At 43.7% G+C, this 18,970-nt stretch overlaps 1 protein-coding gene across 1 annotated transcript; it reads right to left on the bottom strand.

Annotated features, from left to right (window-relative positions):
• Positions 1-1,551: 1,551 nt before the first annotated feature.
• LOC146548273 (ribonuclease inhibitor-like) lies at positions 1,552-18,771 on the bottom strand. The gene is made up of 7 exons (XM_085265046.1): positions 18,707-18,771; positions 18,089-18,262; positions 10,070-10,246; positions 7,786-7,962; positions 5,234-5,410; positions 2,685-2,858; positions 1,552-2,009 (listed from the first exon to the last, which is right to left on the bottom strand). Exons 1-7 carry the CDS (start codon positions 18,769-18,771, stop codon positions 2,000-2,002), a joined length of 954 nt encoding a protein of 317 aa, XP_085121172.1. The 3' UTR covers positions 1,552-1,999.
• Between the last annotated feature and the right edge of the window lie 199 nt (positions 18,772-18,970).

Genomic DNA, 18,970 nt, shown 5'->3' with positions numbered 1-18,970 from the left:
TGTGCAGCTTCAGAACCAGACTTGAAGTTCCAGTTAGTGTCCGATGTCCCAGAAACACTCAGGTGCTCACTGAGCAATCTCTTGAGGCCAACACTCAGAAAATCAAACAGTCTTTGAGCCTTTGTGGGAACATTTATCGTCTCTGCTGGAAAGGTGGAAACATCTGGGAGATGCAGCCTTAACACACTGGGCTTCACAAGTCCTTGGAGGCAGCTCACTAAACTCAGGGATGCAGACAAAATCAGCACTTGCAGGAACACAATGTGCCCTCTCACAATGAGCTTGGAAGCATAAACTGAGTTTTCCTCACTGACTGTTTTAGACAGGATTGTGGGAGCAACACAAAAAGCAGCTTCAGCTGGAAACACACAGTTTAGTGTCTTTGCTGCTCGCTTTAAGTCACAATAAACAGGAAACTCATTGTGTCTCATGTCAGAATCACTCATATACAGGAAAGGAAGAGGCGGAGCTTATTTCCTGCAGGGAGAGGTTAGCAGTCTGTGTCTTTCTCATTTCTGACTCCTAAAGAGCTGAAAAACACAGGCTGTTATTGGCTGGCTGACACTGGGATTAATGTCCTTGAAGCCAGCAGTCTTTAATGTCCAGGTTCAGAACGGGCAGGTGAAAAACAGTCCTTTATGTCCTCTGATGTTCAATAAACTGTCCTGATTACTGAGGGAGCAGAGAAAGTGTCTCCATCACTCACCACAGCTGGATGCTCTGAAATCCTGGAATCCAGCTGTGGAGAGGAGCGCCGGCGGCGTGGACGCAGTTTAGTAATCAGGGAACGGGAGACAGGAGGGAAACACAGCTGGGACCAATTACACACACGAGACAGGAAACAGTAACACAGGACTGTCAAAGTAAAACAGGAAATATAACACAGAGTCCAAAGTAAGGAGACGTGGGACACAGTGAAGACACAGAAACAGAAACCAGAACTATAATCACAAAACAAACTCAGAAACATAAAGAGTGAATCAGCTGATTCAGTGTTTGTGACAAAAACATGGATCCTGGTTAATAACTTTTATTTGTTTGTTTCTGTATTATTTTGTGTATCGTTCTTATGAGCTGTTGTTTTGTCAGTGAAATATTATTTCATTGTTTTAAGCTTTTTGTTGACTTTGAAGTGCTTAAGTTGATATTTTTGAACATTTAATTTGTTCGATTATTGTCGAGTCGATAAAACTGTCAAACGCACAGCTGCTTCCAGCATGGCCGGAGGAGAGGTGGCCGAGCAGACGCACAACACACACAGCTCACAGGTTTGCATTTCTAGATATTGCAGATGTTGCAGAAATTGAGAGTAAAGAACTCAGAGATCCAGCGCTGTCTCCTGCCCCTTATTTATACACCACAACACAACGACAGGCGTAACTCACACAAACGGGTAACATGAGGCTCAGATGCTTTGGACGTGTTCACATATACTGGACACAGAATGATGAAGATGGAGCTGCAGGAAGGAGGAAAAGAGGAAAAACACAGAAAAGATTCACAGATGTGGTGAAAAAGGACACGACAGCTTCTGTTTGTTAGTTTGGTTTTTCTTTATTTGGTAAAGATTCAGAAATAAAGAGAAGATCACATGTTTGAATATTATATTAACGTTCTGTAATTACAACAAGTTGTAAAATCTTTCCAGAGTGAGACAGAGACTGTGCAGAGACTGTAGAAGGACAGAGCAGCAGCAGAGCAGTCCAGATACACTGATGATCCTCTGTCAGATCCAGAGGGACACACAGGGCTGATGCTGGACTCTACATTGTGTCTGACAGTGGAGCTGTTCTCAGAGCAGTTCACTCTGCAGCACTGACAGTCATCTGCACTTCATTCCTCTGTCAGTCACTGCTGGATGAAGCTCTCCTCTCCACCTCCCAGTAACATGGACCAGTCAGAGCGTCTCTACACACAAGCTGCTGCTGCTTCAACCTCTCTGGATCATCAGGACACAGCTGCTCCTCTCTCAGCACACACACTGTCCTGTTTACCATCATCACCTCCACCTGCAGAGAGAAGGAGGAAGAGCAGAGGAGATAAACGAGTGTTTCCAGAGACTCTTCATCAGCTGTCAGTCAGTGATGCAGCACATCCAGTATAAAGAGCAGCAGGGACGTCAGTGCTGGGACTGTACTAGGACTCATTGTTGCTTCACTTTTTCTAATCTTTGGATTTTTATTGAAGTTGCTGAAAATGTTTTTCCCTCCTAGTTTGAGTTTGGACTTTCATTCATTAGAAGAACCTTGGTGTGTCCACTCTGAGCTCTGTAGGAACCCCAACAACAAGCCCAACAATCCAGATGGACGGTTCCAGCTGTTAACTGGAGGAATTCCATCCAAACATCTGCTCTCACTAAATTCTTCCTCACCTACAGACTGTGTTCTTCACTGCTTTAAACTTGGAAATCAATGCAGTCATTGGTCTGCGTGCTGCTTTGTTCAGAGAGCTGATTGGCTGTTGACAGTGTTTGATCAGAGCGTGTCAGCCGTTACTATGGTGACCATAAGGGTGAGAAACAGGAAGTGTTTGTGTCCAATCCTGAAGCCTGTCACCGTTCTCCTCTCACAGCTTCACTGAGAAGCTGCAGCTTTACAGGAAACACTGGATCTTTGTTTCATACTGACTGTGTTTAGTACAATACTGCTGACAGCACCACCCACTCACTCCATCACTCTACTGACCCCAGAGTCTCCAGTCTGTAGTCTGGACTCTTCTTAAGATCAGACAGCTGCTTCACATCTGGATCCTTCAGGTTGTTTCCATACAGGTCCAGCTCTCTCAGATGGGAGGGGTTGGACTTCAGTGCTGCTGCCAGATAATCACAGCTGATCTCTGACAAACCACACTTCCACAATCTGTATAAAGAATGAAAGATGTAAGTTTATTAGACAAAGTGCTTGAAATCATTCAGTGTTTCATCATCTGTTCAGAGCTGAAGAAGGTTCAGAATGTAGAAGTTTAGAAAATGGAAACTCCAAACAGCTGAAGCCAACAGGAAGCAGCTTCAAACAGGAAACTGTGCAGAGTTTCAGACTATATGTCCTGATGCAGCCAGTTGGATTTTGGAGATTTGAATCTCTGTTCTGTGACTAAGTCCTTGAATCATTTCTTCCAGTTGGTCCAACAAGACAGACTAAGTATTGGACATGTGTTGTGGCTCCATCAGGGGAGCTTCTAAATGTGATGTGATGGCCCCTCTGGGTCTGTCAGGTCACAGCACTGAAGAGAGCTCAAACTGGGCACACAGCTGTTCCAGTCTGGACCAAAGACTCTATACTGGGACTGAGGGACTGCTTTGACTGCACCCACTGGGACTTTTTAAAGGCTCATGTTCTCACTTAGATCATCGATTTCTACTGACATTTCTTTCTGGGAAAAATGGGGATTACTTTGGAAACAGGAAGTATTTTCCCCAATAAGCAGCCCTGGATTAGTAAATCACTCCAACATGTTCTCAGGCAGAAGAAGCTGTCTTGTTATGAGGGAGAGAAGAAAAAGATTGAGGCACAGAAACCTGTTGAAAGAGAGATAAAGCAGCTAAAATCAGGTGTAAAAGTAAAGCAGAGGATGAGCTGAATAAAGGACACTCAAGGCTGGCTTGGAAAGGAATGAAGTCCATGGTGGGGATGCAGAACAAGGAGCAAAGATGAATGTGATGCTGAATCAGCAGAAGACTTGGACTCATTTGATTCCAGCTTTGATATCATTGATTTCAATGAAGAGCTTTGTGATTGTAGCAAAGGGCTGGTAGCTCTGAGAGTCCCACTGATGAGGTGTTTGTGTGGAAATCTCTTAGTGGGACCAAAGAGAGAAAAAGCCCTGGTCCTGATGCTGTGGGAGGGAAATGATTGAAGTGTGCTGTGAGGAACTGACTGGGAGATTTTCACACATTTTCCAGTCCTCCTTGGAACAACAGGAAGTTCCCAGCATATGGAAACAAAGGTTAAGTGTCCTATGGCACTCAGTGATGATGGTGCTGTGGCCCCACCACCTCCACCTCTTTGTAAAGGAACTAACTGTAATCTGAAGCTTCAAATGGAACTAAGACTTCCTCCACTAGGTGGCAGTGTCTGATGAGAAAGTGTTAGTGGAGCTGGCCTGGAGTCAGAAACAGGAAGATGCAGGATTTGGGCTGAAATGGGCAAAAGAGGTTAGCACTAGTGCCTTAGAGCAAGAAGGTTGTAGGTTGAAGCTTGTTGGTCAGCTGGGCCTTTCTGTGGAGGTTGGATGTTCTCCCACAGTCCAATGAAATGCTGCTTAGGTTCATTGGTGCTTCTACATTGGCTGTAGGTGTGGATGTGAGGGAGTGCTTCTCTGTCGCTCTCTGTTGGCCCTGTGATGGACTGCTCACCTGTGCAGGTGGACCACGCCTCTTGCCCTATGACAGCTAGGGCACAGGCTGCAGCCCTGTGAGCCTAAGCTGAATAAACAGTTAGCAAAAATGATCCATAGATGGCCTGAAATCCCCCAGTTAGCAGTTTGGTAGATAGCTATGACATGCTAATCCCATCCAGCAGCTGTATTCTACCTGTAAGCTGATCCCTGCTGAGCCAAAGCACTTTTTCATATACAAATTACAACCTTTAATAGAAACCTATTGGTCAGCATCTTATTAGCCTGCTGTTAGCTTCATTCCACAGAAAACTGAGAGAAACTAACAGAGTTGATAAAGAATAAAGAGAAATGTGCTGATTTAAAGCCTTTGAAGTGCTTCAGATGATCTCTGTCCACTTCTGTCCACTCATTCATTCATGTAAGCTTTCTAATGCAGCTTTGATCTTCACAGTCTGCTTGATGAAACTCATTCTAACCCTGAATGTCAGAGTGTTCCTCCTTCTCTTTCCCATCATTCATGCTGGCAGTGGAGGAGATTTGGATGTTGGACTGTGTTTTGGATGATGTGTGTATGTTTGTGTTGGACTGCTGTCTGTAAAGCAAACACACATTTTGCTTTGGATTTCAGTGTCAGACAGACTTTAAGGTGCAATGAAGAGTTTGAGAGTTTCACAGTGAATTTTCCAGTGGAGGATTTTTCTTCTTCTTTGAAGGTTTGAAATGTGAACATTGTTCTGCTGCAGTCAATGGACTAAACCAGAGAAGAAGAAAACAGACTTTACCATGAAGATCCTCAGTGTGGATCAGTATAATATCAGCCTGATGTCTGCAGTTTAGTGTCAGCACAACTTTCACATCATATTCATCTCAGCACAACTAAAACATGCTGACTGACCTCAGAGTTTCAAGTTTACATCCTGGACTCTCCAGGAAACCACACAGATGCTTCACTCCTGGATCCTGCAGCTTGTAGTTCCTGCTCAGGTCCAGCTGTCTCAGATGGGAGGGGTTGGACTTCAGTGCTGCTGCCAGATAATCACAGCTGATCTCTGACAAACCACAGTATTTCAATCTGTATAAAGAATGAAAGATGTAAGTTTATTAGACAAAGTGCTTGAAATCATTCAGTGTTTCATCATCTGTTCAGAGCTGAAGAAGGTTCAGAATGTAGAAGTTTAGAAAATGGAAACTCCAAACAGCTGAAGCCAACAGGAAGCAGCTTCAAACAGGAAACTGTGCAGAGTTTCAGACTATATGTCCTGATGCAGCCAGTTGGATTTTGGAGATTTGAATCTCTGTTCTGTGACTAAGTCCTTGAATCATTTCTTCCAGTTGGTCCAACAAGACAGACTAAGTATTGGACATGTGTTGTGGCTCCATCAGGGGAGCTTCTAAATGTGATGTGATGGCCCCTCTGGGTCTGTCAGGTCACAGCACTGAAGAGAGCTCAAACTGGGCACACAGTTGTTCCAGTCTGGACCAAAGACTCTATACTGGGACTGAGGGACTGCTTTGACTGCACCCACTGGGACTTTTGAAAGGCTCATGTTCTCACTTAGATCATCGATTTCTACTGACATTTCTTTCTGGGAAAAATGGGGATTACTTTGCAAACAGGAAGTATTTTCCCCAATAAGCAGCCCTGGATTAGTAAATCACTCCAACATGTTCTCAGGCAGAAGAAGCTGTCTTGTTATGAGGGAGAGAAGAAAAAGATTGAGGCACAGAAACCTGTTGAAAGAGAGATAAAGCAGCTAAAATCAGGTGTAAAAGTAAAGCAGAGGATGAGCTGAATAAAGGACACTCAAGGCTGGCTTGGAAAGGAATGAAGTCCATGGTGGGGATGCAGAACAAGGAGCAAAGATGAATGTGATGCTGAATCAGCAGAAGACTTGGACTCATTTGATTCCAGCTTTGATATCATTGATTTCAATGAAGAGCTTTGTGATTGTAGCAAAGGGCTGGTAGCTCTGAGAGTCCCACTGATGAGGTGTTTGTGTGGAAATCTCTTAGTGGGACCAAAGAGAGAAAAAGCCCTGGTCCTGATGCTGTGGGAGGGAAATGATTGAAGTGTGCTGTGAGGAACTGACTGGGAGATTTTCACACATTTTCCAGTCCTCCTTGGAACAACAGGAAGTTCCCAGCATATGGAAACAAAGGTTAAGTGTCCTATGGCACTCAGTGATGATGGTGCTGCGGCCCCACCACCTCCACCTCTTTGTAAAGGAACTAACTGTAATCTGAAGCTTCAAATGGAACTAAGACTTCCTCCACTAGGTGGCAGTGTCTGATGAGAAAGTGTTAGTGGAGCTGGCCTGGAGTCAGAAACAGGAAGATGCAGGATTTGGGCTGAAATGGGCAAAAGTGGTTAGCACTAGTGCCTTAGAGCAAGAAGGTTGTAGGTTGAAGCTTGTTGGTCAGCTGGGCCTTTCTGTGGAGGTTGGATGTTCTCCCACAGTCCAATGAAATGCTGCTTAGGTTCATTGGTGCTTCTACATTGGCTGTAGGTGTGGATGTGAGGGAGTGCTTCTCTGTCGCTCTCTGTTGGCCCTGTGATGGACTGCTCACCTGTGCAGGTGGACCACGCCTCTTGCCCTATGACAGCTAGGGCACAGGCTGCAGCCCTGTGAGCCTAAGCTGAATAAACAGTTAGCAAAAATGATCCATAGATGGCCTGAAATCCCCCAGTTAGCAGTTTGGTAGATAGCTATGACATGCTAATCCCATCCAGCAGCTGTATTCTACCTGTAAGCTGATCCCTGCTGAGCCAAAGCACTTTTTCATATACAAATTACAACCTTTAATAGAAACCTATTGGTCAGCATCTTATTAGCCTGCTGTTAGCTTCATTCCACAGAAAACTGAGAGAAACTAACAGAGTTGATAAAGAATAAAGAGAAATGTGCTGATTTAAAGCCTTTGAAGTGCTTCAGATGATCTCTGTCCACTTCTGTCCACTCATTCATTCATGTAAGCTTTCTAATGCAGCTTTGATCTTCACAGTCTGCTTGATGAAACTCATTCTAACCCTGAATGTCAGAGTGTTCCTCCTTCTCTTTCCCATCATTCATGCTGGCAGTGGAGGAGATTTGGATGTTGGACTGTGTTTTGGATGATGTGTGTATGTTTGTGTTGGACTGCTGTCTGTAAAGCAAACGCACATTTTGCTTTGGATTTCAGTGTCAGACAGACTTTAAGGTGGAACGAAGAGTTTGAGAGTTTCACAGTGAATTTTCCAGTGGAGGATTTTTCTTCTTCTTTGAAGGTTTGAAATGTGAACATTGTTCTGCTGCAGTCAATGGACTAAACCAGAGAAGAAGAAAACAGACTTTACCATGAAGATCCTCAGTGTGGATCAGTATAATATCAGCCTGATGTCTGCAGTTTAGTGTCAGCACAACTTTCACATCATATTCATCTCAGCACAACTAAAACATGCTGACTGACCTCAGAGTTTCAAGTTTACATCCTGGACTCTCCAGGAAACCACACAGATGCTTCACTCCTGGATCCTGCAGCTTGTAGTTCCTGCTCAGGTCCAGCTCTCTCAGATGGGAGGGGTTGGACTTCAGTGCTGCTGCCAGATAATCACAGCTGATCTCTGACAAACCACAGTCCATCAATCTGTATAAAGAATGAAAGATGTAAGTTTATTAGACAAAGTGCTTGAAATCATTCAGTGTTTCATCATCTGTTCAGAGCTGAAGAAGGTTCAGAATGTAGAAGTTTAGAAAATGGAAACTCCAAACAGCTGAAGCCAACAGGAAGCAGCTTCAAACAAACACAACAAGAGAAAAAACTCTGAATGTTTCACATTAAAGTCGTACATTTCTCATAAAAACAGGACAAAGACTTGAAAAAGTCGTGTTTTTCCTTCCAGGAACCACATGGCTTCACTTTTAAAGGTGAAGTGTGAAAGAAATGGACATATTTGAAGTCCAACACCTTTTTCCAGTCACATTATTAAAGCAGACAAACTACAAGCTCATTTTCATTCCAACAAGTCATCTTCTGACCTGGACTAACAACACTGGTCTCTATGTGCAGCTGGCTGTGAGACCAGTGCTCAGGGAGCGTCTACAAAGTGCAACACTGAAAGAACATCACACACTCATTTGCTTCCAGCACTTTCACACAAACATCTACTGTCATTATTGTCACCAAACTCTGTGGATCCTTTATTGCAAATTCAAATGGGATCAAATGGTCAGACAAAAGAGGGTTATGAGGAAATATGATGAAATGTTGTGTATTAGCAGCAAGTTATTGAATCTTTTTCCTCAAAAACCAAACAAAATGATTGACAAACATGTTTTTACAAACTCAGTGTTGGACTTGGATCAGCAGGATAAGCTGATGTTTAAAGGCATTTGAGTCTCGCTGTATGAGAGTCCAGTTCTTACTCAATATTTATGGATGATGTTCTTTCAGTGTTGCACTTTGTAGACGCTCCCTGAGCCTCGCAGCCAGCTGCACATGGACCAGCTGACATTACCCAGCATTAGAGGCGGCTGTAAAAAATTCATGTTCCCATTTAAATGGTTTTAATTTGAATAAAACGATGTTGATTCATTCAATCCTGAATCGATGTTTAATATAAATGTATTTTGCCAGAATCTCAGGTTAAAGCTCACAAACTATTTCAACAAGCAGCAAACAGATAAAACAGTAAATGAGCGCAGCTAAACACACAAAGATGGAAACACAGAGCGTGGATCGTTCACTCGACGGCACGTACACGGACACGCCGTCGGGGCTGAAAGTGGACAGCTCACAGATCCTGAAGCTGCAGGTTTCATCTGTCTCCAACCAAAACTGAGTGAAGCAGCAGCAAAAGAAGATCCAAACTCTGCTTCACGTTTGATCAATATGCTCATGAATTCTCTCTGACTTTGGCTGTTCCTGCCTGCACAGCTCTCTCTCTCTCAGTGTACTCCAAGAACAGCTTCAAACATCTGTTTCTGCATCATTCACTGTTTATTAGCCACCAGTCTGCTGTTGTGTTCAGTGCTGTCGGCCTCTGACAGTAAAGCCTCATTTCTGCTGTTCCATGGAAACTTTTTAAAATGATGACAGATTACAAACTCTCAGCTGTGTCTGTAATCAAACCTCTGTAACTTTGCTTCACTTCAGCAGCATCAGCTCATGTTCACATGTTGCTTCATGGTTTGCTTCAGTTTTTGATCGACTGCAGAATATTTTGAAGGTTATCTGCTATAAAAAGCCAGAAGAGGAAAATCTGCTTCATGTGTTTCTGTTTGATCCTCAGTGACTTTGACACAAAGGCCTCTGCTGTGATGATCACACCTCTGATCAAGTCTCACAGTGTCACAACTGATAAATGATCAGAGTTAGAATATTTCTGACTGTCTGCTGTGTGCCGTGACCTTTGACCCTCTAAAGACAGTCAGCTGTGGATTATTCATTGTTGTGTCTGATACTTAGAACTGTGAGGAAGAAGCTACACAGTTAATCAGGGTCCCCTCTCTCTGAATCAGGAAAGGTGGGCAGGCCGCGTGTGGGCCGCGGGCCATACGTTGAGTATCACTGTTTGAAATGTGAACATTGTTCTGCTGCAGTCAATGGACTAAACCAGAGAAGAAGAAAACAGACTTTACCATGAAGATCCTCAGTGTGGATCAGTATAATATCAGCCTGATGTCTGCAGTTTAGTGTCAGCACAACTTTCACATCATATTCATCTCAGCACAACTAAAACATGCTGACTGACCTCAGAGTTTCAAGTTTACATCCTGGACTCTCCAGGAAACCACACAGATGCTTCACTCCTGGATCCTGCAGCTTGTAGTTGTCGCTCAGGTCCAGCTGTCTCAGATGGGAGGGGTTGGACTTCAGTGCTGCTGCCAGATAATCACAGCTGATCTCTGACAAACCACAGTCCATCAATCTGTATAAAGAATGAAAGATGTAAGTTTATTAGACAAAGTGCTTGAAATCATTCAGTGTTTCATCATCTGTTCAGAGCTGAAGAAGGTTCAGAATGTAGAAGTTTAGAAAATGGAAACTCCAAACAGCTGAAGCCAACAGGAAGCAGCTTCAAACAAACACAACAAGAGAAAAAACTCTGAATGTTTCACATTAAAGTCGTACATTTCTCATAAAAACAGGACAAAGACTTGAAAAAGTCGTGTTTTTCCTTCCAGGAACCACATGGCTTCACTTTTAAAGGTGAAGTGTGACAGAAATGGACATATTTGAAGTCCAACACCTTTTTCCAGTCACATTATTAAAGCAGACAAACTACAAGCTCATTTTCATTCCAACAAGTCATCTTCTGACCTGGACTAACAACACTGGTCTCTATGTGCAGCTGGCTGTGAGACCAGTGCTCAGGGAGCGTCTACAAAGTGCAACACTGAAAGAACATCACACACTCATTTGCTTCCAGCACTTTCACACAAACATCTACTGTCATTATTGTCACCAAACTCTGTGGATCCTTTATTGCAAATTCAAATGGGATCAAATGGTCAGACAAAAGAGGGTTATGAGGAAATATGATGAAATGTTGTGTATTAGCAGCAAGTTATTGAATCTTTTTCCTCAGAAACCAAACAAAATGATTGACAAACATGTTTTTACAAACTCAGTGTTGGACTTGGATCAGCAGGATAAGCTGATGTTTAAAGGCATTTGAGTCTCGCTGTATGAGAGTCCAGTTCTTACTCAATATTTATGGATGATGTTCTTTCAGTGTTGCACTTTGTTTGGCACAAAATGAAATTATTTGGCCTCTCAGATGCTTTTAGAGATTCCCAAATGACTGATGATGACATCTCTGGGGTCTGATTGATAGAAAAAAAATGTCTTTGAGACCTTTTGTAACTGACAAACTCTTCATCTGCTAACAACACTGAGTTGAATCTCCATGACTGATAGTTGGAGCAGGCATCAGGAATACACATTGAAAAAACAAGAGGAGAAATCACCAGAGTCTTATAATCACATTCTGTAACTAAAGGGAGACGTTTTTCTATACAAATATATGTTTTATGGACATTAGAAAAAAAAAGAGTATTGATGTGAAGCAGGATTATGAAATCTCCATACATCAGCCAGCCCATAATTATCAAGAAAGCTCTGAATGACGCATGCTGAGTTTGGACTAAGTGTACTTTTGTGTGAACTGTGGTCCATAGCAGATAATGAGCAGTTTAGGTCTCCCTCAAAGATGATATTATGTGATGACATATTGGGGAGCCGCGCAAAGACATTAGTGAAAAATCTGTGATCGTCCCAATTAGAGGCGTAGATATTTGCTAAGATCAAATGAAAACCATAAACTATATTTTCTGCACTTAAAATCCTGTAATTTTCTCATAAATCGACAGTGCGCCTTATGGATGAATTCTGGTTGTGCTTACTGACCTCGAACCGATTTTATGTGCTACACGGCGCTCAGAAACCTTTCAAAAGATGTTTTGGTACGACTTTGCTCAGCTACGAGGCCGCACCGCTTGATGGATTGTTGGAGCATTACAGCTACGAGGAGCCTCGCGGAGTGATACGTACTCTGCTTCAACGTGATATTACTGTATTGAGTGTGTATAAGGACCATAAATGGCACCTGTAGGAGACACGGTTACAAAGAGGATTTCAAACTCCAGGCTGTCAGTCACGCAGTAGAACCTGGGAACAGAGCAGCTGCTTCAGCGTCTGTTTACATTTTGACTGCACGATTGTGAGCTTTTTGTTATGCACAAACACAACATTGTTTTCTTTTATTTATGGAGCATTATTATTTAATAAATGCTGATCATTTATTTCTGAGTAATTGTTTCATGTACATCTACGCTGTATGTTAATAAATGTGCCTGTGTGAGATTTGGGACACAGCTTTGACTAAGAACTTGTTCGAACTTTCTGGCTTTAAAAATATCGAGATATATATCGTATATCGCCATCCAGCTAAAGAATATCGAGATATGAACTTTGGGTCATATCGCCCAGTCGTAATATTGCAATAGGTTGTCCGTTAAACTCAAGCGGGGCTTGGGCCCTGGCACGGCGTAGCCACACAATCCTGGTAGTAGTGACGCTCGGCTATGACGGCGTGCGGGTTACCAGCTGGCTTTCTCAGGATAGGGCTCCTGTGTGAGCGGTCGACAATAACGTCTTTATCCATACCCAGCACTTCACGTAGTAGCACGGATACGGCCGTGGAGGAGCTCGAGTCCAGGCCCTCTGGGATCCCTATGATGTGGATGTTAGCTCTCCGCTTCCTGCCTTCATCACATTTATCCTTCAGGTCAGACAGCTCCTCCTTCATACTCTCTACTGTAGACTGCAGGGTGGTCACCTCATCGCTCCACATTGACAGCCCATCCTCAGCTTCTTTCACTGTAACCTTTACTCCATCAACTTTGCCGCACGTCGCCGCCATGCTGTTAGCGATCTCATTTCTCAGTCCTTGCACGTCAGCCCTTATATTGTCAAAATCTTCTTTCAATGCATTTCTGACTTCTTCTTTTAACAGCGTACTAATGTCCTCTTTAATGGATTGAAGAAGCTCCAGTTTTAGAGCAGTAGGATCCACATCACGCGCGTCTGTTGAGTCTGCTCTTCAGCGGCCGTAGAGCTGGACGCTGCCCTTTGGCCATCATCGATACTCTCGCCCGAGATCGCACCGGGGCTAAAATATTCACCTGCTCAGCTGTTTTTGATCAGTTTGAGCCTGTGTGGTTTGATCAGGTGGAGGAACGATGTGATGCTATAAAGACATCATCTTGTCCAAATGATGTTGTTCCAACACGTGTTTAAAAAGATTTTAAAGGTTGTTGGTTCCGACATCTTAGCGATTTTTAACAGCAGTCTTAGTTCAGGTGTTGTACAGCCTGTTTTAAACATGCTGTTGTACAGCCTGTACTAAAAACCTGATCTGGATCCTCTGTCCGCTCAAACTTCAGGCCTATTTCAAAGCTTCCCTTCCTGTCGAAGATTTTGTAAAAGATTATATTTGTTCAGCTGCAATCTGTTGTAAAGGTTTCAGTCTGGTTTTAAAGCTCTTCACAGCACTGAAACTGCACTTTGGAAAGTTCTTAATGATCTTTTATCAGCCACTGATCAGGAGACTCCGCTGTGCTTTTGGATCTGACCGCTGCCTTGACCACAGCATCTTGACCTCACCATTGGAGCATGGCGGCATCAAGGGCGCTCTATTAGACTGGTTCAGCTCTTTTATTAAATCGCATTATTACATTTGGGGCTTATATTTGACGGCAATTTGAAAAACAGCTGAGCTCAGTTGTACAGCGGTCTTTCTTCAAACTGAGGCTTTTATCTAAGGTGAGATCATTTCTATCTTTTAAAAACCTTGAACGGGCGATCCACGTTTTCATGACGTCCCAGCTGGATTATTGTAACTCCTTATATGTTGGAGTTAGTGGGACCTGCCTGGCAAGACTGCAGCTGGTCCAGAAAGCTGCAGCTCGTCTTCTGACACAAGCTCAAAGACATTTATCGTCCCAACAACCACATATACGCTGGTCCCTCGCTGTAACACAGTTCACCTTTGGCGGCCTCGCTGTTTCGCTGATCTTTTTTGTGCAATTTTGCATGTTTTTGTTTTTTACAGCGCATTGTGTTCTGCGTCCTGATTGGCTGTAGACCATTGTCAGCCAATCTCGTGCCGTGTCTCCTGTACAGTACAGAATGTGTTCAAATTTACAGCAGTGTGACTCTGCAGTGCTGCACTGTATGTTTGTACGTTTTGTCCCCAACAAACAACAATGATGACGAGACGTTTTGCACCTGTGGTAGCAGCCAAAGGCAGAGGAAGATGCTGACCATCATAGTTTCAACAAGGAGGCAAAAAGGTTGTAACTGTCCACAACAAGAACATCGTAAGGATGGAGTCAGCTTTGGCTTTGTGGCTCAGTGACCGCAGGAAAAAGAACATCGTGCTGGACACCAACATTATCTGCAGAAAAACTCAAAAGCTTTATGAAACTTTACCTGACAGCGAGGAGCCCAGGCCATGGACGAGTGCTCCTCACACAGAAGCTCATTTAATGCCAGCAAAGGCTGATTTGACACGTTTCAGAAACACTTTGCTTTCACTCTTTAATAATGAACTTATTTTTCTATGAAGGTTTGAACTTTGTTTAAACAAGAGAGAAAAGTGTGAAAATGTTCATGCCTGTCTGAGAAAAGTGTAGAAAGTGTGCAGTGAGGGTTTAACTGCCTTAAAACTTCTATAATACTTGTAAAACATAAAGCTGCTACTTCATTCTGAGACTTATTTTTAGAACGTAACTCGATAAACGAGCGACCGCAGTACTGTATTGTGTTTATTTTGAAAACTCTCAACAGGATCTTCAGATTTATTTTGAAAGCTTTATCTGGAAAACACAAACACATAAGCAGGAAACAAAGAGCGTGATATGAAACGATAGACGTTTTCATATGGTCATCATATATACATCGTTCTATCGAACAGCCCCAGCTCCTGCTGTCAGTCTCTGTAAATCTGCTCTGAAAACACATTTGTATTCACTGGCTTTTAATACAGCATGAGAGTTATTTGATATTTGATGTGTGATATTAATATTAGGAGTTATTTTAATAGTTATCTTGGATTCTTGTACAGCACTGTGGTCAACGCTGCTGCTGTAATTAATGTGCTATAAACACATAAACAATCTGCAGTTAAACATCCAAAACTAAAGATGTGATCGCTGCCTTTAGAAAATGTGCTGATGCACAAGATATCAGCTCCATTAAGGTGGAATGTGGCCGTGTTAGAAACATGTTGGAAGAAGTTTGAAGCTGAAACTGTGAAGCTGAGAGTGAAAGAGCTCCAGCGTCTGTCACAGGAAACTTTCTTATTTCCACACTGATGAAAGCATCAAGCTTTGATTTCCTGCTGCTTTTATTGAGTCACACTGTGAAACTGAGCCACAGCTGAACCAGCATCCCTGTACAGCAGACACTTACAGCGCTTGGCTGCTTCCATTGAACCCTCTGCACAGAGCTTCAGTTTCCTCTTCTGGTCCCAAAGTGCAGAACAACAAGGTTTCAAACAGCTTCGTTCCAGCAGCATCAGCCACAGACATGCAGAGAGAATCCTTTGGTTGTGTTGTGTGTTTGCATATCTGCTGTGTTGCTTTGTGAGGATGGATCATCTCCTGCAGCTCCAGATAAACAAGCTGGACCTGAACCTGGTAGCTTCACTTAGAAGACACTTGTGACGGGAACGTGTGAGAAGTTTTGTGCAGACAAGTGTGGATTTAGAGTGTGGGACGAGCTCTCCACAGTCTTTGTGGAGATCCACATTCTGCATACTGCCTGTGAGAAGCTGCAGACATTTGTCCTCCAAATCCACTGAGCAGCTGCTCGTGGTGGTATTAGCTTCATGTGTGCGTGTTAGCATGAAGCCTCGGTCACACTCTGCTGTGGACACGTCACGGACAGCTGGACGCCTGATGGACGAGTCGTCCTTCCTGTTAAACTTCTTTGAGCATGAGAAGAGCATGAGAAGCTCAGTGGACACTGTTCAGGGTTTTAACTCTCGCTTTCACTTCAGCTTCACCAACAACAGCACAAGCAGAGCAGCCCACTGCCTGCATGGCTGGGACAGCGCCCCCTGGTGACTGTAAACCACTACAACATGTAGACGGCCGTCTGCAGGCTGGATGTAGCACCACCGCAGAGACGTGCTGCAGCTCTGTTTAGTTACCCAGCTGACAGCAGAGGCTGTAGTTTACTGTTACCAACATGGAAAACTGAAGCTTCACCAGCTGGAGCTACAGAGCTGGGGAACAAAGGAGACTGAGAGGCCAGAATGATGTGGGAGGAAACATCAAGAGCCTGTTTGAAAGGAGACACATGTGGATGCTGTGCCAGTCTGTGGTCTGTCAGAAGTCAGCTGAGTCACACTGCAAGAAGCTGCAGAATCTCAGAGGAGGAGATTTGGAAGTGTTTGTGGGACAAACTGGACTCAAAGAAAGAAGATGTTTGTGAAGTCTTTGGTGGAGGTGAGCAGTGTGAAGCAGAACACATGCAGATGAATCAGGAGGTCAGCATCAGTGTCTCCTTGTGGTGGACGGTAAAAGAATCAGAGCCAACGCTCCCGTCCACCCTCGGCATGAAGCAGTGCTGTTTCTGAAACAGGAGGACAAGTCCAGAGAAGACAGAGGAAGCAAAGATGAGGGTGGGACAGGACAGCAGGACTTCCTTCACACCTGCAGCTCCATCACACTGCTGTAGCTCCTCTTCATCACACATGTACCTGCAGCCTGTCTTCGAGTCCAGGAGTCACCTCCACACAGTGTAGAAGCCTCCTGTGCAGACCATGGAGTCCAGCCTCTGTCAGGGAAGTCGGCACTAAAGCCTGAAAGACTTCAATCTGTCTCTGCTCCACCCGAGAAAGACCAGCACCGTACTTGTTGTGCATTCAAGGAGGGAACATCAGCGCTGCATCGTGGGAACAACACTGCAGGAACAAAGACACAGCACGGCCGATGAAGGACGAGGACAAAGGAAAGGTGAGTGGGAAGACCCCGGTGGTGTGGACGGATCTGCAGGGGCTCCAAGACTGAGGAGCAGAGACGTCCATGTACCAGCTGAGGATGCTGCAGTGATCCAGGGAGCTCGGTCCAATCTGAGGCCGTGTGAACTACGTGGACCACAGTTTCTTCACAGACTTCAGCCACGTGAACATCTGGAGATCCAACAGTGTACGAGCTGTGAGCCATCAGCTGTTTCTCTCATCAGCTGCTGTAATGAGAGCTGCTGGAATCATCTCGAGCAGCAGGAAATCACTGATGTTGTTTCTAACCAAAGATATGGGACTGAGCTCCGCTGAGCTCCTTCTACTTTCATCCAGATAGAAACTGCTACAGTCTGCTGATTATTGCTTTGCCTCCATCACACGAGCTCTTTATCCTGTTCTTCACTCTCATTGGTTCTTTGTCTGCTTGTTTTTACAACAGTAGTCTTCTGATTGGTCAAAGACAATCAGCTGTGACTAAATGTAGCTCCTACAGCAGTGATGGGAATAACTACTGAAGCTAATCCAGTATCAAAGCTCAGGAATCAGCAGCTCCCACCTCGTTTTCTTTCAACAACTATTTTTAGCTGCTGTGTTTTTGTGTTTCTGCAGACCTCAGACATCCTGCTGCTCTGGACAACTTTTTCATTCTTTTTTATCATTCTTTTGCTTTACTTTTATTATTATGTTATATGTATTAATATGTGAAACACTTATTCTTTGTGTTTTTGCTTTGCTCCTGTCAAACTGCTTTAATAAAATCTGCTGCAGTCTAAACTGTGGACGTTCCCTTTTTAACCCTTTGTGAAACAATAAAGGTTTAAATCTGAGTATTCATCTATGTTAGTGTTTAATGGGTCTGATAGGTTGCTTTGGCCTTTCCCAGTAATATCTTCCCTTGCAGTCTGTGGTCCAGGCTTCTAAAACCATCCCAGGTTAACAAGAACTACAATCTAGAGGAGAGCTGCCATAACAGGTGTGACTGATGAGATCTGACCTGCAAGGTTACTCAGGTTTGTTTGTATCAGGACAAGCAGGGAAGCCGCCTGGACGTCAAAGTAGTTAGAGCTGGGCGAGTGTCCTCACCCACATCAGCTTCACAACTCTGCATCATCTACTGAGTAAGACTCAGAGCATCAGAGATTAGAAGGTCTACAAAGAGCTGAACCAGACTTCCTGTATAAAGGTTTTAGTTCCACAGATCGACAGTGTCAGCACAACTAAAACGTGGAGACTGACCTCAGAGTTTCAATTTGATGTTGTGGATTCTCCAGAAGAACACACAGCTGCTTCACTCCTGAATCCTGAAGATTGTTGGAGCTCAGGTCCACCTCTCTGGGATACGAAGGGTTGAGCTTCAGCACTGCTTCCAGATAATCACAGCTGATCTCTGACAAATCACAGCGCTCCAATCTGTATAGAGAATGAAAGATGTAAGTTTATTAGACAAATTGCTTGAAATCATTCAGTGTTTCATCATCTGTTCAGAGCTGAAGAAGGTTCAGAATGTAGAAGTTTAGAAAATGGAAACTCCAAACAGCTGAAGCCAACAGGAAGCAGCTTCAAACAAACACAACAAGAGAAAAAACTCTGAATGTTTCACATTAAAGTCGATCATTTCTAACAAGAGTATCTTAAAGACAGCGTCACTGATGATCATCTTCTGCCCAGTAAACTTTGGTTTTCCTCATGTGAGTGTTAATGATGCACAAAGACTGTGAGTGCAAAGAGGGAGCGAGGAGGATGACACAGAGATGGTACAGGAGCATCAAGAACATTAAAGTCTGGCGACTAAATGCCTCACTCCTAAATGACTGGCAGTTTTTTGAGTTCATACATACTGAACTAAATACTTACTTGCAGTTGAACACAACTCCAGAGATATCGCCTTTAACCCTCTGGGATTGCGCCAAGGCATACATTAGAGGTCGCATAATATTATTTGCAAGTGCCAGGAAGAAAAGAAAAGAGGCTAGGCGGTGTGAATTGGAGGCCAAAATAAAACACCTAGAGCAACAACACAAAAAAGCACAGACAGCCAATTTGCTTTCCGATCTTAAAATGTTACGTAGTGAGCTTAATAGTTTAATGAACGTGAAAATTGAGGGCAATTTAAGATTC

The sequence above is a fragment of the Mchenga conophoros genome, linkage group LG23 (genome assembly GCF_057382185.1).
Source record: "Mchenga conophoros isolate Kocher_MC1m ecotype Shallow Benthic linkage group LG23, M_conophoros_male_GT1.1, whole genome shotgun sequence".
In the NCBI taxonomy this organism is placed as follows: domain Eukaryota; kingdom Metazoa; phylum Chordata; class Actinopteri; order Cichliformes; family Cichlidae; genus Mchenga; species Mchenga conophoros.
This window is presented reverse-complemented; position numbering and strand designations above follow the sequence as displayed.

What these genes read in the sequence shown, in the direction of transcription:
- LOC146548273 (XM_085265046.1), bottom strand. Translation starts at nt 18,771, where the DNA reads ATGTATGCCTTGGCGCAATCCCAGAGGGTTAAAGGCGATATCTCTGGA. An exon ending in GGAGTTGTGTTCAACTGCAA is followed by an intron (nt 18,263 to 18,706) that starts GTAAGTATTTAG and finishes TTCTCTATACAG; the next exon opens with ATTGGAGCGCTGTGATTTGT. An exon ending in TGTAAACTTGAAACTCTGAG is followed by an intron (nt 2,859 to 5,233) that starts GTCAGTCAGCAT and finishes TTCTTTATACAG; the next exon opens with ATTGTGGAAGTGTGGTTTGT.